Raw genomic sequence first — 22640 nt, forward strand, 5'->3', positions numbered from 1 at the left:
TCTAGCAAGAAAATGAATTAACTTTTGTTGAACTCATGGCAGTCTCAGCTACACTGTTTATCGTATGTCATTGAATTTATGACATCGTCTATTGCAAGGGACACCATGATTTCTGGAACCACTAATTCAATTAAACTAAGACATGCCATTGATTTCAGGTGAATTCTGATTGCCAAGATGGTAAAATGTGAAAAAATGGTACAGCTCCGAGTCAATGAACTATGGTATTGTCTCTCCTTGAGGGCAGGGACCCAATCACCTTGCTCACCAGTGTATCCCCAGGGCTGCAAAAGTGTCAAGCATGCAGTAGATATTCAAAGAACAATAGTTGAGGCCAGGCATGCTGGCTCACACCTGTAATCCCAGCAATTTGGGAGGCTGAGGTGGGAGGATTTCCTAAGCCCAGGAGTTCAAGACCAGTCTGGGCAACATGGGGAGACTCTGTCTCTACAAAAAAAAAAAAAAAAAAAAAAATTTAAGACAATAGTAGTTGAATGAGTGAATGAATGAAAGAGACAATGTGTGAGCTACTGTCTTGGTTAAATGCGAGAAGCCCCCTTGAGTGGACTATAGCATCAGGGAATCAGGCCATGCTCGTTCACCTGAGCAGAGATGCTGCGGGGGCATAGGAGCAATTGCCAACAGCAACTGGGGCTCCCAGGACTCTCTGCCTCAACCGTTGCTTCTCTCTGCTGCCAGCTTCGATATTCTTCTCTCTCACTGCACATGGGAGGGAAGGATGACCTTGCTCAGCTCTTGAGCTGTCCATCTTACTGCCTCTGTCCCTGGAGAGGCAGCCCTGACACCAAAAATCTAATGGCAGAGACTCACTGGCCCAGCTTGGATCAGGAGCCCACCCTGGGTCAATAAGCTGAGCCAGGAAGGTAGATATAGGATGTCTCTAAGAATATGGCAATTCCTGCAGGAGCTGTGTGTGTGTGTGTGTGTGTGTGTGTGTGTGTGTGTGTGTACGTGCGTGTGCACAGACAGAAAGACAGGCAATGTATGTTGGGGGTCAGATGGAGTTCCCAGGGGGCAGGCTAGTGCTGGGTAGTCAGTTCTAGCAGTGCCTGAATGTGGGCCCCTTTGCCTGAAATGGGACTGTGTCAGTGGAAGTAACAGGCATGCAAATACACAATGAAATGGGTGGGTGGGAAGATGCATGGATGGATGAACGATAGAAGGCGAGAGGGAGTAAGACGGTCTTACCTGATTTAGGATTGAACTTTTTAAAGAATCTAAATGGAAGCTGTCTCCTCATTACCAAACAGGGATGCTAGAAACAACTCTTAATATTTATTAAGTACTTCCTGTATGCCAGGCATTGTTCTAAGCTCTTTTCTGCATTAACTCACTAATTCTCAAGACCACCCGGTGAGATGAATATTATAATTCACATCCCTATTTTACAGATGAGAAAACTGAGGCATCTAAAGGTTAAATAACCCCATTCATAAGGGGCAGAGCTAGGATTCAAACCCAAGCAGTCCAGCTCTAACCACAAAGCTCTCTGGCCCAGCGCCATGGCTATTGTGAGGACTAAAGCCATCTGGAGGCTACTGAGTGTGTTCAATGACAGTAGGTGGGACATATATATGTTTTGTTTTTGTTTTTGTTTTTTAGACAGAATTTTGCTCTTGTTGCCCGGGCTGGAGCGCAATGGCGCAATCTTGGCTCACACAACCTCCGCCTCCCAGGTTCAAGTGGTTCCCCTGCCTCAGTCTCTCGAGTAGCCAGGATTACAAGCATGTGCCACCACGCCTGTACTTTTGTGTTTTTCATAGAGACGGGGTTTTTCCATGTTGGTCAGGCTGGTCTCGAACTCCTGACCTCAGATGATGTGCCCACCTTGGCCTCCCAAAGCGATGGGATTACAGGCGTGAGCACCGCACCTGGCCATTAGGTAGGATATTTATGCCACATCACTGTTTTGATATAGAGTGAAAATAAAAACAGATTTGAGAAAAGTTAAGCTGAATTCACAGATGTCAGAGCTCCAATCGCTACAGAGAAGAAGGATACTAGAGGTGTATTTGGGGGCATATTCTGAATTTTTGATGTTACCCTTCCCTCAAACACACCCCTTTGTGGTGGTCAGAGCCCAGAGCTGGCCAAGGCTAGGTGGACTAAAGTGAGAGCTACCAGGTACCACTGGGCCCTGCATAAGGACACTTGACTGAGAGGACCCAAGTGAGGGCTGAAGTTTCAAAAAGCCAGCAGCGGCCACTCTCTGTGAGCCTGAGCTCACGTGTGCCGGGTTTGGCCAGTGAACTGGGACTCCCAGCTGTCCCAGGGCAGCCACTCTGCCTCCAGTTGTCTCTGCCTTGGTAGAGCCTCTCTCTTCTCATTGTGATGCCTGCAGCCTGGAAAATCATGGATAAAAAGCCCTGATTGAAAGGCACTAATTACCCATCATTATTTTCCATGCCGTAATTTGTGCGGAATGAGATTTCAATCAGTTGTCGGGGATCAGCCTGGTTTTGACTAATCTTTCTAACGACAAGATGCTTAATTACAGATTTTTTGCCTGGGCTCCAGAGCGTGCAGAGGGAGGCAAGCTCTCACTGAAGCCACCACCATGCTCCTGGGTCATTCTGCAGCCCTGGGTCCCACAGGGCCCCCAAGGGGAGAAAGAGAAAGAAAGCATTAGGAAAACATTCCCGAGGAGGCCAAATACAGTGGAACCGTCACAAAGAAGGGGCCATGTTAACAACGTGGACACAGAGGGTATCGGAGGGCTGCTTTCTAAGTTAGCTCATCTCCAGGACAGGTCACCACTCGCTGTGTCTCTAATGCCCCATCAGCCCCAGCCTCCCCTGCAGCAGCCTGGCATTCTAGTTAATAAGTTTGAGCAAGTCATTGGTTTCTTAGGACTGTTCTATTATCTGAAAGTCACCAGGGTAGTCAGAAAAATCTCTGAGAACTTAGGATTCAGTGACTCCAGCTGTGCTGAAGTGTGTGACCAGAAAAATGTTACCTATTGTTGAAAGTTGAAAGATACACATACCCAAGGTTCAATCACACGGGAGCAATTACAAAATCACCAACTATGAATAAAATAGGCGGTTCAGGCTGGGTGTGGCGGCTCATGCCTGTAATCCCAGCAATTTGGGAGGCTGAGACGGGTGGATCACCGGAGGTCAGGTGTTCCAGACCAGCCTGATCAACATGGAGAAACTGCGTCTAAAAACACAAAATTATCCAGGCGTGGTGGCGCATGCCTGTAATCCCAGCTACTCAGGAGGCTGAGACAGGAGAATCGCTTGAACCCGGGAGACAGAGGTTGTGGTGAGCCGAGATCACGTGCGAAACTCTGTCTCAAAAAAATAATAAAAATAAAAATAAAAATAAAAATAAAACAAAACAGGCAGTTCAGACTACTCAGAGGGAAGGTCAATTTGATGAAAAATCTGAGTTTAAGTTTTATGTGTATGTGTGTGTGTGTGTAATTAATGGATCTCAGTGCACAGAACTGGACTCATCATTATCATTGGTTAGTAACACTTAGCCATTGGCCTACTTGCCCCTTCCTTCCTTCCTTCCTTCCTTCCTTCCTTCCTTCCTTCCTTCCTTCCTTCCTTTCCTTCCTTCCTTCCTTCCTTCCTTCCTTCCTTCCTTCCTTCCTTCCTTCCTTCCTTCCTTCCTTCCTTCCTTCCATCCTTCCCTACCCTCCCTCCCACGTAATAAGTGCCCATGAATCCATGTTCAACAGGAAAACTGGAACCTTGACAGTAATTTGCTTCTAGCCACACGGTCCTCCCCATCCTACCCTCCTGTTAGAGGCATTCTGCATTCTTTAATACTACTTTAAAGGAAATTTAGTTATATTAGTTCCAGGTGCCTGAGGGGCTGATTGGTGACACAAAGCCTTGCTGGAGGGTCCGAGGATCTGCTTTAATGGATAGCTTTTGACAGCTCCTGGTTAGCAAATTAATTATTGAAATGTACACAAGAATCTCTCAAGTGTTCAGAAACCATTTTTCTTCTATGGAGTGGATTCCCGTGTCAGGCTTGTTTATCTTCTTAATTTGCCCAGCCAGCCCCTTTCCCTCCTGGTCTATGGCAAGTTCCTTGTAGAATCATCCTCAATTCTAGGTCTGGGGAGCTTGGATGAGGGAAGGGGTTTGCTGGGCTTAACCACAGGCCTGCCCACTGGACTTTCTGAGAAGAATCACGGCCTCAGGCAACATCCACCGAGTGCTGGCTCCTCACCTGCGCTGTTCGAAGCATTTCGCCTTCATTGCCTCTTGCTCAACTCTATGAAGGACAGGCTGTGATTGAGCCCATTTTACAGATGAGGACCCTGAGGTCCAGAGAGGATGACCTGGTTACTCAAAGTCAACAGCAATCAGGGATAGAACTGACACATCTGCTACCAGCATTCAGGCTTGTAGCCATTAAGTGGCCCAGCTGCTTGTTCCAGCTCTTAAATGCATGGCCCCAGGAGGGAAGAGGCTCTGGGGGCCGTCCTTCAGCCTGACCCAGATTCTTGGGTGTGGTGGGTAGACTCTACCCCACAGAGGAAAGCAGGCTAGATGCTTATCAGGCCAGTCCATTCCTCTGTCTGCTGCCCTCTGACCAGCAGCAGGCCACCTAGTGTGGGATAGATTCTTGAGATTCCAGCTTAAAAAACCATGAGAGGCCGGGCATGATGGCTCATGCCTGTAATCCCAGCACTTTGGGAGGCCGAGGTGGGCAGAATACCTGAGGTCAGGAGTTCAAGACCAGGCTGGCCAACATGGTGAAACCCGTCTTTACTAAAAATACAAAAATTAGCCTGGCGTGGGAGCACACACCTGTAGTTCCAGCTACTGAGGAGGCCGAGGCAGGAGAATCACTTAAAGCTGAGAGGTGGAGGTTGCAGTGAGCCGAGATCGAGCTACTGCATTTCAGCCTAGATGACAGAGCAAGACTCCATCTCAAACAAAACAAAACAAAACAAAACACCGATGATGATCTCTTGTTGATACCCTGAAATCTGTCTTCCTCTAGATGTTAAGGGAAAATAGTTCTGCAATTTGAGTTTCATTCAGAACTTTTGAGCTTCCCCTGATCTCTGCATTAGGAAAATCTTCAACCTGCTTTGTGGTCCAGCAGAGCAATGTCCAGCCGAGGCAGGAAGAGCCCCCCAGCAAGCTCGGCATCCCCGGGGATCAGGCTGTGCAGGGAACAGGGTCCCACGCTGGCTACTGAGAAGGCCCAGGGCAGAGCTGGGTTGGAGCACGAGGGAGGCCGCGTTTAATCAGATGGGGGTGAAATTGAGGCCAGGACAGCGCTTGCTAAGCTCCAGTTAGGAGATGAATCAAAGGGAAAATGATGCCCCGAGGGGCTTCGACCACTGACTACTGCCCTTTCAAAGGCTGCTTAGATGGGCGTCTCTTCCCTCCCCACCAAGAGTCAATAGTCATCGATCCAGTGGGGAGCTGGGTCCCAGCCAGCCACAGATGATGGACTTGACACTCCCTGCTCCTCCCCAGAACACAAGGGTCAGCTGCCTCCCGCCTCATCCTGCAGCGACTCCTCCTGGACACCGGCTCAGCCACCACCCCATGGCCACCTCTAAAATCTGAAGTGTTAGTCTCAGGCCTAGACTCTGTCTCCCAACCTTCCAGCTTTCTTGCTACTTCCTCCTGCTGGACCTCAGCCTCAGCCTCCTGGAGACCACCGCCACCGCCTCTCCATTTTCTCCCAATCCCGCCCTTTCTGACATCCCGCTCTTGTCCACCCTCTTCCCTCATACTTCTAAGTCAGTGGTTCTCAGCAGTTTTGCTCCCAGGGAGACATTTGGCAATGTCTGTAGGTTTTGGCTCACGTATTTGGGGGCAGGGTGCTATGGGCATTGAGTGGGTAGAGGGCGGGGGTGCTCCTGAGCATCCAGCAGTGCCAGGACAGCCCCACAACATGGAATCACTCAGCCTCAGATGTCAGTAGTGCCGAGGATGGAAGCCCAGGTCTCAGCTGCTGGAGATGGGGCCCCCTTGCATCATCGCACCTGCATCAAGAGTTAAGGGGCCTGGAGGACCTTTGTGTCCCAGATTTCTGCTCCCTCCTTGTCCCACAGTTGCTATTGCAAACTTTCCTCCTTCTCCTAGTCCTCCTGCCCTCCGGTCCTCGCCTTCACTCCCTGTCCCTCCTACTTCACAGAGTCACTAGAGGCTGAGTGGAGGTGGTGTGGGTGGGTTTGGGGGGTAAAGAGGGCCTCACTCAGTGCCCCCTTCTGCCACCTACAAACTTCCCATCTGTACAGCCAACCTTCCCTCTCACTCTTACTGAATAAACTATTTCTCTTTTTTTTTTTTTTTTTGAGACCAGGTCTCACCCTGTCACCCAGGCTGGAGTGCAGTGGCACAATCTCAGCTCACTGCAACCTCCGCCTCCCAGGTTCAAGTGATTCTCCTGCCTCAGCCTCCCGAGTAGTGGGATTACAGGTGCACACCACCACACCCAGCTAATTTGTATTTTAGGAGAGACGGGGTATCAACATATTGGCCAGGCTGGTCTCAAACTCCTGACCTCAAGTGATCTGCCTGCCTTAGCCTCCCAAGGTACTGGGATTACAAGTGTGAACCACCACAACTGGCCTGCATAAGCTGTTTCTCTAACTGCACTCCAAATTCCTTGAAAACTTTTTTTTTAATTTAGTTTTTGGAGACGGAGTCTTACTCTGTCTCCCAGGCTGGAGTGCAGTGGTGTGATCTCGGCTCACTGCAACCTCTGACTTCTAAGTTCAAGCAATTCTCCCACCTCAGCCTCTTGGTAGCTAGGACTACAAGTGTGTGCCACCACACCCAGCTAATTTTTGTATTTGTAGTAGAGATGGGGTTTTGCCATGTTGGCCAGGCTGGTCTTTAACTCCTGGCCTCAAGTGATCTGCCCACCTTGGCCTCCCAAAGTGCTGGGATTACAGGCATGAGCCACCACACTCAGCCAGATTCCTTGCAAATTCTTACAAGATCCTCTCACGATGGCATCCCTTCTTCCAGTGGTACCCCACCCTTAAGAATCACACCCTGAAAAATCAACACCCTTAAGAATCACAGCTGCACCACCAAAACCAAACCAAACCTCCCTGCAGATTTCTTGGGCCCTGCCTGCAAAGATGCTTCTTCAAAACATGACGTCAGTGGGATCAGGTCTAGGAAGCCACCTGTTCACCAAGCCCTTCAGCTGCCTCTGGTGAAGACTGAAGTACAGTTTGAGAAAAGCTGACATGGATTTTGTGTCTTCAGCCATTAAGTGTTGATTTAGCTCTTTACTGCTAATATTTAATATAGGGTAGCCATGTGATTCGTGATCTACTTCAGGGAGAGAAGGGGGGACGGTGATGGTAATGACACTGGGCCCGCAGTAGGAGCAAGATTGCTCAGGGCCAACTGGGAGGTATGGATACCTAATTTTTAAATACCTTGAATTCCTTACATTCTCAACACACCTCCTTCTCATCAAATAAGCTGACAACTAATACCGACAATAATAAGAAAACATTCCTTCTCCACGCCACAGCCCCCAAGTCCAGGAGGGCATGCTTTATTTACAAGGTAGCTGGTGCTGCCTGAAGGTATTCATGAAGGCACCCCTGTTCCGCCCAGTCCTCTACCCTTCACGGCCAATTTTCCTGAAAGAATTATCTGCATTCACTACTTCCAGCCATTGCAAAATGGCTTCTGTCCCCACCGTGCAGTAACCCTGCTCTGGTGAATGTCCTCAGCCACTTCCTGACTGCTAAGTGTGGGGATAGTTGCCCCTTCTCACTTCACCTGACCGTATAGGATGGAATCTGTTGCCCATTGCCCTTCTAGGTGGCTCTGCTCGTCCCATTTCCATGACGTGTTCTGCCTTTCCCTTTTCCCACACCTCTGGTTCCATCTTCTCTGCCTTCTTCTTGGACTTCTTTCCCTCTGTCCTGCCTTTACATTTTTAATTTCAATTTTTATTTTTTTGAGACGGGGTCTCTCTCTGTCACCCAGGCTGGAGTGCAGTGGCACAATCTTGGCTCACTGCAGCCTCTGCTTCCTGTGTTCAAGGAATTTGCCCACCTCAGCCTCCCCAGTGGCTGGGATTACATGCATGTGCCACCACGCCTGGCGGGAGCCACTGCACCTGGCCTGCCTTTACATTTTTCATTTGAATGAATGAACACATGAGGTCCTGGGGGCTAAGGACAGATGGAGGGAGTGGGCAGGTCTCCCAGAGGGTCTAGCCTCTCCAGCAACTTTCTTTCCCCTGCCTGGTACCTCAGGAACCAGGCAGCTCAGAGAGCACTGTGCCTCTCTCCCGCTCTGCTTCCAGAGAGTTCTCTATTCTGACACTTTATAGGTTAAGAAATAACAGCGAGGCTAAGGGTGGTGGCCCATCCTGTAATCCCAGCACTTTGGGAGGTAAAGGCAGGGGATCACTTGAGGTCAGGAATTCAAAACCAGTCTGGCTAGCATGGTGAACCCCTGTCTCTACTAAAAAAAAACAGAATACAAAAATTAGCCAGGCGTGGAGGCACGCGCCTGTAATCCCAGCCTCTCGGGAGGTTGAGGCAAGAAAATTGTTTCAACCCAGGAGGCAGAAGTTGTAGTGAGCTGAGATCGCACCCCTGCACTCCAGCCTGGGCGACAGAGCCAGACGCCGTCTCAAAGAAAATAAAAGAAAGAAAAAGAAAAACAAAAAGAAAGAGCAGTGACAGGATTCTAGGGTTTGGAACTCTGGGTGGCAGTCAGACATTGTCTGCATTTTGGGGGGTTGGAAAGCTGAGGTCCTTGCCTGGAGTGGCTCTTGCCCAGGCCTGGTAGCAGAGAGGCAGAGTGTCATGAAGCAAGGAACATGGACCTGCAGTCAAGTTCGGACCACAGCTTCTCCCAGGACTCGAGCGAATGGGACAGGCTCTGAGCTCCAGCCTTTTCCTTCTGTAAGGTGGGGATAGGAGGGCAGAGCGGACAGGCTGTAAGGATTAAATAAGATGGCACGGAAGAAGGTGTCTCGCGTGCAGCTGGGGCATGATGGGCAGCCGCTAGTATCGCCCAGCCTCTCAGAGGGGCAGCCGGGTGGCTCCTGAGAGTGAAGAAAACAGGCAGAAGAAAGCCTGGAAGAATTTCAACCCAGAAAAGAAGCTGTGGCCTTCTGGGGGTCTTCATATAGTCTGAAAATATGAAAAATGAGCGAGTGAATGAAGCAAGACCAGAGGCATCACAGCAGTGCCCCCATCAGCATGGCACCCGCATGGCCCTTTCTGGCGCTCTGTGCACTTATGTTGGTTTAGTGTCTGTTGTTCCTACGGAAGTATGAGCGTCTTGAGATCGTGAGCTGTTCCTGTCTTGTTCCCATTATCTGGCTAGCACTTGGCACATAGTAGGTGCACATTGACAGTTCCTGGAAAAGGCGTGCTGAGGAGGCCAAAATAATAGTTACAGAAATGAGGTGGGGCGCGGTGGCTCACGCCTGTAATCGCAGCACTTTGGGAGGCTGAGGCAGGCGGATCACCTAAAGTCAGGAGTTCGAGACCAGCCTGGCCAACATGGTGAAATCCCGTCTCTACTAAAAATACAAAAATTAGCTGGTTGTGGTGGCGGGCACCTGTAATCCCAGCTTCTCAGGAGGCTGAGGCAGGAGAATTGCTTGAACCCAGGAAGGCTGCAGTGAGCCAAGAACGCGCCATTGCACTCTAGGCTGGGTGACACAGTGAGACTCCATATCAAAAAAAAAAAAAAAAAAAAAAAAGTCATGGAAATGAGAAAGCTGGAGGACTGAAATTACTAGACCCCCGCACCCCTGAGTTGGGATTCAGGCTCTAAATTAATAGCGGGTTTCCCGCACCAACCCTGAAAGAGTTAATAGCAGGCTTTCTGCACCAACCCTGATAGAGGCCAGCATCTGCTTTACTTCTCTCTCAGCCCTGGGGGTCTCCGTCCAGGGCCTGGAGGTGGGGCCCCAACACTGCAGGATGCTTTGCACCCTTCTGGATCAAGGAGGGGAGCAGAAGAGGAAACCAAGGCTTGGGGAGCAGACCGCTGCCTGCTCTGGTGTCCTTCAGGGTTGTCCAGCCATGAGACGGTGCGGGGAGGCAGCTGGGAAAACGTGGGCTGCCCTCTCCTGGGAGGGGCTGGGAGCTTTCCATTTACTTTCCTTGGGGCAAATGCCTCTTATCCATCAAGGCACAGATCTGAAGCAGGGGACATAGAGCACTTGCTCACTACATCACCACTGCTGTAATTACTGTTTATGTCATGTGTATCTCCTGAGATCTCTGGAGCCCTCTGCAGCCTGGGGAAGGTTTGGGCTGAAGGTCCCTGGGGTCTGGGAGGTGTCTTGCTCAGCAGGGTTTTCACAGTGCCCTAGGGTCTTCCTGTGAAAAGCAAAACCTAAAGCGGTCATCAGGAGAGCAGGAGGGGACTAAAAGTTAGGGCGTGGTCAGTTCTATTCTGCCTGCCTCCTGGAAGGGTGCCCGAGGAGCAAGGTGCACCCCTGCCTGCCCATCAGACGCTCAGGCAAATGATGGCCTTGCCAGGCTGACGGTCTTTCCTGGGGACTCCGCTGATGGTTGGGAAGAAGTTGTGTGGCAGTGCCCAGGGAGATGATCACTGAGATGTAGAAGGACTTGGAGGAGATTATCAACCAGGGGACTGGGGCTTATAGGAGGGTGTCTCCGAGGACTCAGGGCCATTCCATGGGGAGCAGAAGAGACCCAGAAGTCTCCGTCTTCACACACTACGTTTTGGGAGTTCTGAAATTCTGGAGAGTAGGAGCCTCAAGTTATCTTTTATCTTTGCATCTATAGCCCCCAGCTTCTGGTCTGTGGGAAAGTAAGTTCCTTGACTTCGGCCATAGTCAAGGGCAGCCCCTCAGGAGGGGTTAATTAATTAATTAATTAATTTTTGAGACAGAGTCTTGCTCTGTTGCCCAGACTGGAGTGCAGTGGCCCGATCTCGGCTCACTGCAACCTCCACCTCTTGGGTTCAAGTGATTCTCGTGCTTCAGCCTCCCGAGTAGCTGAAACTACAGGCCGGTGCCACCATGCCTGGATAATTTTTTTTTTTTTTTTTTGAGATGGAGTCTTGCTCTGTTGCCCAGGCTGGAGTGCAGTGGTACGATTTCGGCTCACTGCAAGCTCTACCTCCTGGGTTCACGCCATTCTCCTGCCTTAACCTCCCAAGTAGTTGGGACTACAGGCGCCTGCCACCACACCCAGCTAATTTTTTGTATTTTTAGTAGAGACCAAGTTTCACCGTGTTAGCCAAGATAGTCTCGATCTCCTGACCTCATGATCTGCCTGCCTCGGCCTCCCAAAGTGCTGGGATTACAGGCATGAGCCACCGCGCCCAGCCCATGCTGGATAATTTTTATATTTTTTCTAGAGGCAGGCTTTCACCATGTGGACCAGGCTGGTCTCAAACTCCTGACCTCAAGTGATCCACCCACGTCGGCCTCCCAAAGTGCTGGGATGACAGGCATGAGCCACCGCACCCAGCCAGGAGGGGTTAATTTGTATTAACCATTAATGAGACCAGGGACAGTGGAGGCCTCTCCCCATCATAAGGTTGCACAGACACATTTTGTGGCATTGCTGTTTGGCCATGAGTTGCAAGATGCGAGTGCGCTCTGTGGGTGTGATAAGAGGGAGAGATCCTCCCTGGCACCCATGAGTTGTCTTTCCATTGGCGGACTGTCCTATGATCTCCCCATCCTTTGCTCCTCTCCAAGATCTTTCCCTCTTTCCTTTCACCTGCTCCAGGCATAAGCATGAGCCTCCTCTCTACCTCCATAGAGGAGGCTCAGGGAGTGAGGCAGCCTGTCGAGGACAGGGACAGATCACCACCATCCAGGCCGCCCTCAGACTCAATCCTGGCTGGAATGTGACCCACAGCTGGGTTTCCCTGAACACACACCTTAATCTCTCAGGTGTGAGCTCAGCTGCCTTTCTTGTCCATGTTGAGAGAGGAACAGGTCCCCTCCCTTCATCCTGGGAGTTGGTCTGTGGGAGGGGCACACCCTTGCCCACCTTCTCCTCCACCAGCACGGCCAGGGCAGAGGGGCTTGGTTTACAGGAAACATTCTGTTACCCCACACAGTGATCTTGCCATACAGGTAATTCACCTGGACTCTGTGGGTGGGCGGGGAGGCTTCGTGGGTAGAAATAGTTGGCGGATGCTCAGAGTTGGGGTTAGAATGCTCCCTCAAGCATTCCAATGGAGACGTGTCTCTTGGGGGACAGGTAGGCTGGGAAGAAGCTGGTCTGCTCGGGGTCTAGGAAGGGAAATGAGAGAGGGATTTTGGAAGCCACCTTCCAGACATGACTTCTTGTACCAAGCCTGGACCAGCTGTAAAACCCAGAGGGCAGCCAATCTGGCTGGTACCTTTGCCACAAGATTCCTTCTTGAATTGGCCATATGACCTGTTGCCTCTGGTTCTGATCTTAGTGAAGATAGGGGTCCCAGGGAAGCTCCAAGCCACTGTACTTAGAGTCTCTGGGCCAAAGCTGGACTGCCAGGACTGCTAAATTGTAGCCATTGGCTGGGTGCGGTGGCTCATACCTGTAATCCCAGCACTTTGGGAGGCCAAGGTGGGTAGATCACCTGAAGTCAGGAGTTCGAGACCAGCCTGGTCAACATGGTGAAACTCTGTCTCTACTAAAAATACAAAAATTAGCTGAGCATGATGGCGGGTGCCTGTAATCCAGCTACTTGGGAGGCTGAGGCGGGACAATCGCTTGAACCCAGGAGGCGGAGCTTGCAGTGAGCCGAGATTGGGCCATTGCACTCCAGCCTGGGCAACAGAGAGAGACTCCATCTCAATAAATAAATAAATAAATAAATAAAACTGTAGTCATTGTGTATTATTGTTATGCAGGAAGGTTGGCCAAACATTTTGGGTGAATAGTTTCCATCGTGTGTCACCCTCAAATCAGAACTTTGCAAAGAACTAGGGTGCCTAATCTGAAGGTTTTTTTTTTTTTTTGGAGATAGGGTCTTACTCTACCACCCATGCTGGAATGTAGGGGTGCAATCAGAGCTCACTGCAGCCTCAAACTCCTGGGCAATCCTCCCTCCTCAGCTCCTGAGTAGCTGGGACTACAAGCATACATCATCATGCCAGGCTAATTTTTTTTTTTTTACCAGATGGGGTCTCCCTATGTTGCCCAGGCTGGTTTCAAACTCCTGGCTTCAAGCAATGATCCTCCCCTCTCAGCCTCCCAAAGTGCTGGGATTTACAGGTGTGAGCCACCACACCTGGTTCGCTGAAGTTTATTGATCAAAATAAAGTTTCTTTGAGGCCTCAGAAGGTTCTGGAGGTAATGTCTGAAACTTGCTCCCGGCTGTGCCGAGTGGAGACCAGTTTACCTTCTTCACCATTGTTTTATCTCACCAAAGCCTTAGCATAGAGCCCTTCCCAGCCACCCTACCTGCGGGGCTGGACCCGCCCGCCACACCCACCCCATCTTGCTGGGGCTGACTTCCCGATTTGTGTCCACAGGCTGCTGAATAGGATGTCCTCAGACGACAGGCACCTGGGCTCCAGCTGCGGCTCCTTCATCAAGACTGAGCCGTCCAGCCCATCCTCGGGCATCGATGCCCTCAGCCACCACAGCCCCAGTGGCTCGTCCGACGCCAGCGGTGGCTTTGGCCTGGCCCTGGGCACCCACGCCAACGGTCTGGACTCGCCACCCATGTTTGCAGGCGCCGGGCTGGGAGGCACCCCGTGCCGCAAGAGCTACGAGGACTGTGCCAGCGGCATCATGGAGGACTCGGCCATCAAGTGCGAGTACATGCTCAACGCCATCCCCAAGCGCCTGTGCCTCGTGTGCGGGGATATTGCCTCTGGCTACCACTACGGCGTGGCCTCCTGTGAGGCTTGCAAGGCCTTCTTCAAGAGGACCATCCAAGGTGCGTGGTGGGCCTCGCGGAGCCTGGGTGCGGGGTGGGGGGTGGCAGCCCTGCCTGCGGGTTCGGCAGAAGCCCTAGGAATTCCAAGAGACTGCCAATTCTGGGCGCTGTTGGAGCAGTACTTCTGTGGGGCGCCTTTTTCCTTGCTCAGGGCTTCTCGTTCTGGGACTGGACAGCTGCAAGACTGTTGTTGAGTGACATGCGTTCCCCACCCCCTCAGTTCCCCCATGCAGAGCCCCCAGAAAACCAAAAGAAAATCCACAGGAATGCCAAACCCTGGGTGCTTCTCACTGGTATGGGGTACACTGTCAAATGTGTGTCCCTCAAAAAGTTTATTTTGTGCGGGGGGAAAAACATAACATAATTTGCCCTGCAATTCCAGACTTATGGGACATATGAAGAGTCCCTCACCTTGTTTTTGTCTTTCTTACTTATACAAGTAAAACGCCAGACGTGACTCATGCCTGTAATCCCAGCATTTTGGGAGGCCAAGGCCAGAGGATAGCTCGAGGCCAGGAGTTGAGACCAGCCTGGGCAAGACAGTAAGACCCCAACACTAATTTTTTTTTTTTTTAATTAATGCGTGGTGGCACACACCTCTAGTCCTCGCTACTTGGGAGGCTGAGGAGGGAGGATCATTTGAACCCAAGAGTCTGAGGCTGCAGTGACCTGTGATGGCACCACTGCCCTCCAGCCTGGAAGACAGAGCAAGACCCTGTGTGAGAAACAAACAAAAAAACAAATAATATGTGAGTATTTTCTCATTGTAGAAGACTCAGGCCTGTTGGAATTAGGACAGGAACTCATCATGTCTGGATCCCAGTTTGACCTATCTTTTAAGATCTTTTTTCTTTTCTTTTCTTTTCTTTTCTTTTCTTTTTCTCTTCTCTCTTCTCTTCTCTTCTCTTTTGATGAGAGTCTTGGGCCAGACACACTGGCTCACGTCTGTAATCCCAGCACTTGGGAGACCAAGGTGGGCCTTGAGGTCAGGAGTTCAAGATCAGCTTGGCCAACATGGTGAAACTCTATCTCTACTAAAGATACAAAAAAAAAAAAAAAAAAAATCATCTGGGTGTGGTGGCAAGTGCCTGTAATCTCAGCTACCAGGAAGGCTGAGACAAGAGAATCACTTGAACCCGGGAGGCAGAGGTTGCAGTGAGCCAAGATTGGGCCACTGCACTCCGGCCTGGGCAACAGAGTAGACTCCATCTCAAAAAGAGAGAGAGATGAGGGTCTTGCTATATTGCCCAGGCTGGAGTGCAGTGGCTATTCACAGGCACGATTATTGCACACTGCAGCCTTGAAGTCCTGGACTCAAGCCATCCTACCACCTCAACTTCTCAAGTAGCTAGAACTACAGTGGCTGCCACCACACCCATAAGCTTTTTTTCAATACATTTACATATCAGCTGAGTCACATTCCAATGGCCATGGGGGTGGCAGCTTCTTTCTGTGGGTACTAGAGTGAATCAGTGTAACAAAGGAGTGTAAGAACCCTGGTCGGTTGCTCTGTAAAGTCACCACGAGGTGAATTGGGGGGAATGGTGGGCCTGCCCCAACAAGGCTGTTATCAAATTCATGGCAGAGAGAGACTGCTGGGACCACTGGTGCACACCACCACACCCAGTTCATTTTATTTTTAGTAGAGATGGTGTCTCGCCATGTTGGCAAGGCTGGTCTCAAACACCTGGACTCAAGTGATCCACTTGGGCCCACTTTGGCCTCCAAAAGTGCTGGGATTACAGGCCTGAGCCACCATGCCTTGCCGATAGCTGTGATTCTTAATTGCATCAGGCCCTGGATACAGTGCTTTCATTCAGTTAGTCAAGTATCTGTTGAGCACCTACTAAGCACCAGGCCAGGGTATAGGTGCTAGTGGTAGGATAGACAAAATCCCTACTCATGCAGGTCATTGCGATGAGCTGGTGCCATCCAACTGGCACAGAAACTGCAGACCAAACTGGAGAACACCCAGGAACCATCCATCCTGCCCCTGCATCAGATCTCTTTTCAGGGCCCTGCCTGGCTGTCCCCAGAATGTACCCACCCCATTCATTTCTCCTTTAGAAGAGGCAGGCTGAGCTTCCCCGGGATGATTCTGTTTATTCAACAAATATATATGTGTTTAAGTTTCTTCAGATGGCAATCTATTTATGAAACCAATTGAGGACATTAGGATTGGATATGTTTCCAGTTCCACATATGAGTTGAGATGGCGTGGTGCATTGGCTAACCACCACGGCTCCTGGTCAGAGAGTTCCATCTTCCCCTTATAGCTGCACCTTGGTCATGCTGCCTGTTTCTCTCTGTGCTTCAGTTACTTCATCTAAAAAGTGAGATATCAGCTGGGCGTGGTGGCTCACGCCTGTAATCCCAGCATTTTGGGAAGCTGAGGAGGGTGGATCACTTGAGGCCAGGAGTTCCAGACTAGCCTGGCCAACATGGTGAAATCCTGTCTCTACTGAAAATGCAAGAATTAGCCAGGCATGGTGGCAGGTGCCTGTAATCCTAGCTGCTTGGGAGGCTGAGGCAGGAGAATCGCTTAAATCCAGGTGGCAGAGGGTGCAGTGAACCGATATGGTACAACTGCACTCCAGCCTGGGCAACAGAGCAAGATTCCGTCTCAAAAATAAATAAATAAAAATTTAAAAAATAAAAATAAAAAGTGAGATATTGTTCCTACCTTATAGCTATTAAGAAGCTTACGTGAGTTAATACATATAAAGCACTTAGAATATTGCCTAGCACCTAGTAAGTGCCAAACAAACGTTTGTGATTATTATTTTCACTTTAACAATATAACTTAAGACATATTATTATGAAAACAACAGACACATTTATCTTATAGAATAAACTTTTGTAATCTACATATATTTAAATAAAACAATAATTGTTTTGCTCTAACAGTACTCAGATTATTTTAGCTATTTTAGTTACAAATCTCTTTTTAATTTTTTTGGTTTTTTTTGAGATGGGGTCTCACTCTGTCACCTGGGCTGGAGTGCAGTGGCATGATCTCGGCTCACTGCAACCTCTGCCTGCTGGGTTCAAGTGATTCTCATGCCTCAGCCTCCCAAGTAGCTGGGATTGCAGGTGCCGGCCACAACACCCGGCTAATTTTTTGTGTTTTTAGTAGAGATGTGGTTTCACAATGTTGGCTAGGCTGGTCTCAAACTCCTGACCTCAAGTGATCCACCCACCTCAGCCTCCCGAAGTGCTGGGATTACAGGCATGAGCCACCGCGCCCGATCATAAATTGATTTATTTCTTAAATGAGCCCTTTTAAAAAAATAAACATGATAAAAATTCTAGCAATGCAGAAGAGTAGAGCAAGTTTTCATGAAACCCCAGACCTCAGTTTTCTTAACTATCCCAGAAGGACCCCTTTACCATCTTTGTCATGCAAATATTTATTGAGCATCATCTGTATCAGGCACTGTGCTGGCCTCCAGGACATAAAAATGAATGCACCCTGATCTCTGCCCGCTTTATACACCCTGAGTCTGAGTCTGGGGGAAGGCCCTGGGATCTCTGTATTTGAAAAACACTGTATGGTGAACCTGTCTCTTGCCTCAGCCAAGAATGAGAATCTCCAGTCTGATGGTTTTTACACAAATCATTAGATATTTGAGGAACATAAAATGTTTAAGTCAATGAAGTTACCGAGATAACAACATTTTTCTTTCTAAATTGGAAGGTGGTCTTGGAGAGGTTGCCATTATTTTAGACTCTTTGAGGTCAGTTTTTGAAGAATTGCTTGTTAGAAGACAGTCACATTTTCTTCTCACCATGTTGTTCTTAGATGAGCTGGAGAGTTTTGAATCACATTTTTTGAAAGCAGAGGAGAATGTGTGTAAACTCAGAAATCCTATTGCGTGCTTGACAGAGGCCCAGGTGTCTGCGAATGTTCTCAGCAAGTCAGGAGTCCAAATGAAAGATTTGTAAATAGTCTTAATTATTTGCTACCGTGAATAGGATAATGATCTCTTCGTAGAAGTCAAAAGACAAACAGCAGCATTTGTGCAGTTGGAACTGAACTGCTGCAGCCTGTTCTCTTTCCACAAGGCGAGTTACAAGTTTGTAACCAGAAAGAGGTTTATATTCAGGACAGGGAAAAGTAAACTCAAGGCTGACAGATTGCTCTGGTTATTTTATTCACTCTTTGGTTTTGTTCTAACAAAGATTTAGATTTTGTTCTTGTTTTTTTTGAGACAGAGTCTCGCTCTGTTGCCCAGGCTGGAGTGCAGTGATCTTGGCTCACTGCAACCTCCACCTCCCAGCTGAACTTCCCAAGAAGCTGGGATTACAGGTGTGCACCACCACGCCCAACTAATTTTTGTATTTTTAGTAGAGACGGAGTTTCGTCATGTTGGCCAGGCTGGTCTCGAACTCCTGACCTCAAGTGATTCTCCCGCCTCAGCCTCCCGAAGTGCTGGGATTATAGGCGTGAGCCACCATGCCCACTCAGATTTTGTTGTTTCTAAATGTAGCAACTGTAGAAAATCTGGAAAAATAGGAAAAGTACAGAGAGGAGAAAAATGACCTAGAATTGGACAACCACAGAAACAAACTCAGAACTCAGTGAGCGTTCTTTGAGTCCCTCTCTGAGTAAGGTGCAGAGGGGGAACAGGAGAGAAAGGCATGTGGTTCTGCCCCTAAGAAGCTGGAATCTGTTGTGTTTTTTGTTTTGTTTTGTTTTGGTAGAGATGAGGCCTTGCTATGTTGCCCAGGCTGGTCTCAAACTCCTGGCCTCAAGCCATTCTCCTGCCCCAGTTCTCAGAGTGCTTAGGATTAGAGGGAGGAGCCGCTGCGCCTGGCCCTAGTAGCTGGAATCTACTGCTTAGTGCCCATGAGTCTACAGGTGTAGCACTGTTCTCCAAACCAGGACATAGTCTCCTAAGCACCTAATATTCAGGCCAATTTTTTTTTTTGAGTCCTATTATGTGGACAGAGGGCTTAAGTCATGGAATGATCCATTCACGAGTGCCTGTAAATTCTTGGAAAGCTCTAAAAATTGGGCCAGATGTGGTGGCTCCTGCCTGTAATGGCAGCACTTTGGGAGCTGAGGCAGGAGGATCCCTTGAAGCCAGGAGTTCCAGCCCAGCCCAGCCTGTGACCCCATCTCTACAATAAATTTTTTAAAACTTAGCTGGGTATGGTGGCTCATGCCTGTAATCCCAGCTTCTTGGGAGATTGAAGTGGGAGGATTGCTTGAGTCCAGGAATTTGGAGGCTGCAATGAGCTATGATCCTGCTACTAAACTCCAGCCTGAGCAACAGAGCTGGAGTTTCTTTCAAAAAAAAAAAAAAAAAAAAAAAGCGGCCTGGCACTGTGGCTCACACCTGTACTCCCAGCACTTTGGGAGGCCAAGGCAGGTGGATTACCTAAGGTCAGGCGTTCAGGACCAGCATGGCCAACATGATGAAACCCCGTCTCTAGCTGGGCATGGTGGTGCATGCCTGTAATCCCAGCTACTGGAGAGGCTGAGACAGAATTGCTTGAACCAGGGAGATGGAGGTTGCAGTAAGATCTTGCCATTGCACTCCAGCCTAGGCAACAAGAGCAAAACTCCGTCTCAAAAAAAAAAGAAAAAGAAAAAGAAAGAAAGAAAAGTTCTGAAAATCATGTTAGTCATGTTACCTCATACCTTACCTCTTGTTTAGATCACTTCCTTCTGCTCAATCCAATGGTTGTACTAATATGGGGGGATATTTTGCAGAAACAAGGATGTCATGATAGATTTAGGGAAAAAGACTAAGACAGAGTCATTCCTTCTCCACCAATCTTTTTTTTTTGGACAGAGTCTTACTCTGTTGCTCAGCCTGGAGTTCAGTGGAGCAATCCTGGCTCACTGCAACCTCCGCCTCCCAGGCTCAAGCAATTCTCCTGCTGCAGCCTCCCAAGGTAGCTGGGATTACAGGCGTGCACCACCACACCTGGCTAATTTTTGTATTTTCAGTAGAGACGGGGTTTCGCCATGTTGGCCAGGCTGGTCTCCAACTCTTGATCTCAAGTGATCCACCCACCTCAGCCTCCCAAAGTGTTGGGATTACATGCATGGGGCACTGCGCCCAGCCCACCAATCTTTATTAAGCCCTTACCGTGGTTTTGGCTGGTAGTACAATGGGGGTGGGAGGGAAGAGGGAGAAGATGGGCAAACTACAGCCTGCAAGCCGGCCACCCTTGGTTGTATAAATCAAGTTTTGTTGGAACACAGCCACACCTATTTGTTTGCATATTGTCTGTGGCTGCTTGAGCGTTAAAACAGCAGAGCATTTGCAATAGAGATGGCCTGATCCACAAAACCTGAAACACTCCTCTGCACTGCATTGAACTAGGCAGATTCAGTCCCCTGGCTCTCAGAGACCTATGATCAACTCCCAGTAGTGCATGTTAGTGTTTATTCCAACCCTGCCCAATTCTATGCTATGAAAGGGAGGGTTTTTTTTTTGTCACTGGGGGCTATGACGACACTCACTGAGAATAGATGAGCTGATAGACAGATGCAGGCACCTTCCTGAAGGAACAGAATGGCTCCAAGTCAGATGAGATAGAACTCAACCTGATTGCATTTACTAGCATATCTAAAGAAAAAAAAAGTGCCAATTAACAAGGATTGGCCAGCCCTGGAGGCATAGAAAAAAACAGACATACTTAGGCAAAGCCACCACTCCTGGGAAAGAGGAGTCTTAGCCTAGGGACAGCCTGATGTGATTAAACATTCCGTTTATCTGATTAATATCTTTCTGGTTAGGATCTAGTTCCCCTGCAGGTCTTCCGCAAGGAGTGAATTTGCAGGTCAGGCAGACAGATCAATTTCTCCTTGTATGTGTGCTCTCTTTGGACCGCATCCCTGAGTTTATACATCAGGTTCCTGAATTTAGGCAATAGGAGTGCCTCTGAGAGATGCAGCCACTTTCTGTGGCTGGCAAAGTCAGCTGCTTCTGGGACTTAGGGCTGAGTGACACTGACTCCACCGTAATGAAAACCTTTGTAATAACCTTGACCCTGTCACCCGGTGTCTGTCTCAGCAATGACTCTGCCTTCTGTTTTATTGAGAAACTAGAACTCCCTCAGCTTCCTGCCGCCAAACCGATGCACTCTATTCCCTGTCCGCAGCTGCTTCCGTTCACTGATTCCGCAGCTATTTCTTGCAACTCACTCACTGCTGGAAGAAATGTCTCCTACCCCAGGCTCAGCTCTTCTCTGGCTTTGAATCCTACCTCCTTCCCTCCTCCTGAGACCCTCTCGCCTATTACCTCCTCTCCTTTGTCTTCCCCTGCTCATTTTCTAAAGTCTCCTTCCTTCCTTCCTTCCTTCCTTCCTTCCTTCCTTCCTTCCTTCCCTCCATCAGCATTGAACTATCTCTAGTATCTCCAATCTTGTCAAATATATATCCCCTCTACCTTCAACTTCCTGGTTCTTCCTCTCTTCCTCCTCTCAGTTCTTGACCCAGCTTCTGTGCCCAGCATCTTCCTTCTCATATCCATGGCTTCTGTTGTCTCTGAAATCAGGACGAATGCTAATTCCATAGGTCTTGCTGTCATCCTCTTCCCCAAGCTCCATTTCTTTCACACCTAATGAACATTTCCACTTGGATGTCCCAGAAGCACCCCAGTTGCCCGAAGTTTTAAACAGAAGTGGTTTTCTTTCCATCACCATTTCTCCTTGTGTTCCCAATACAGTGCCTGCATCAGCCCTCCATGTTCAAGCCAGACACCTGGGTCTTACCTTTAACTCAGCTTCCTGTCCCAGCACCCACCAACTCCCACCCCAAACTAACATCCCAGTGGCCAAGTCCTGTTCATTCTCCCTCCTTCAGATCACTTGACCCAGCAGCTTGTCTTCCTTCTCCTGCTTCAGCGCAGGCCACTACTGACTCCCACTGCTTCCTACCTGTTCTCCCTGCTGCGAGGCTCGGCCTTTCCCAGCCTGGACACACATGTGACCATGTCTCCCTTCTTTCTTGTGGGGAGAATCGAAGCTCCAGAACATGGCTGAGGAAGCCCTCTGGAATTGCCCCACGTCTCATGACACTCTCTTTTGCACGCTGTGGTCACCCTGATTGCTCTGTTTTCTAGTTCTCAGATTTTATTCCATGCTTTCAATTTCTAGACTTTGCATACACTCTTCTCTCTGTTGCACCTACTCCCAACCTCTACTCCCAGCTTGTGTCCCTTAGGTCTCCAGTTAGTGGGCATTTCCTCCAGGAAGCCTTCTCTGATTCTCTCCTCTCATTCCTCCTGGATGCCCTTAAAAGGTTTGCCCATCACGCCACCCTTATCCCACTGTATGGTTATTGCCTTTTTTTGTCTGATACCCCAAGAAGATTGTTAGCTCCTAAGGCACTGGGTTACATTTACTTACTTTTTCTTTTCTTTTCTCTTTTTCTTTTTAAGACTGAGTATCCCTCTTTTTGCCCAGGCTGGAGTGCAATGATGCAATCTCGGCTCACTGCAACCTCCGCCTCCCAGGTCCAAGTGATTCTCCTGCCTCAACCTTCCAAGTAGCTGGGATTACAGGTGCATACCACCACGCCTGGCTAATTGTGTGTGTGTGTGTGTTTTTAAGTAGAGACGAGGTTTTACCATGTTGGCCAGGCTGGTCTCAAGTGATCTGCCAGCCTCGTCCTCCAAGTGCTGGGATTACAGATGTGAGCCACTGTGCCCAGCCCATATTTACTTTGATTTTCACTTAACCCCATGTCCTCTCACAGTACCTGGCATGTAGGAGGTTCTCAGTGTGTCCGAATACAATGCAATCCCCAAACAAAGT

General features: G+C 49.2%; 1 protein-coding gene across 2 annotated transcripts in view; it reads left to right on the forward strand.

Moving 5' to 3' along the window:
* ESRRB (estrogen related receptor beta) overlaps positions 1–22640 on the forward strand; it is a 189277-nt gene that overhangs the window by 116005 nt on the left and 50632 nt on the right. For both annotated transcript variants that reach the window (XM_010382693.2, XM_030929726.1), the window contains exon 2: positions 13456–13865. In XM_010382693.2, coding sequence (XP_010380995.1) covers positions 13456–13865 — 410 coding nt within the window. The remainder of the gene's footprint in view (positions 1–13455; positions 13866–22640) is intronic.

Source organism: Rhinopithecus roxellana, chromosome 5 (assembly GCF_007565055.1).
Source record: "Rhinopithecus roxellana isolate Shanxi Qingling chromosome 5, ASM756505v1, whole genome shotgun sequence".
Taxonomy (NCBI): Eukaryota; Metazoa; Chordata; class Mammalia; order Primates; family Cercopithecidae; genus Rhinopithecus; species Rhinopithecus roxellana.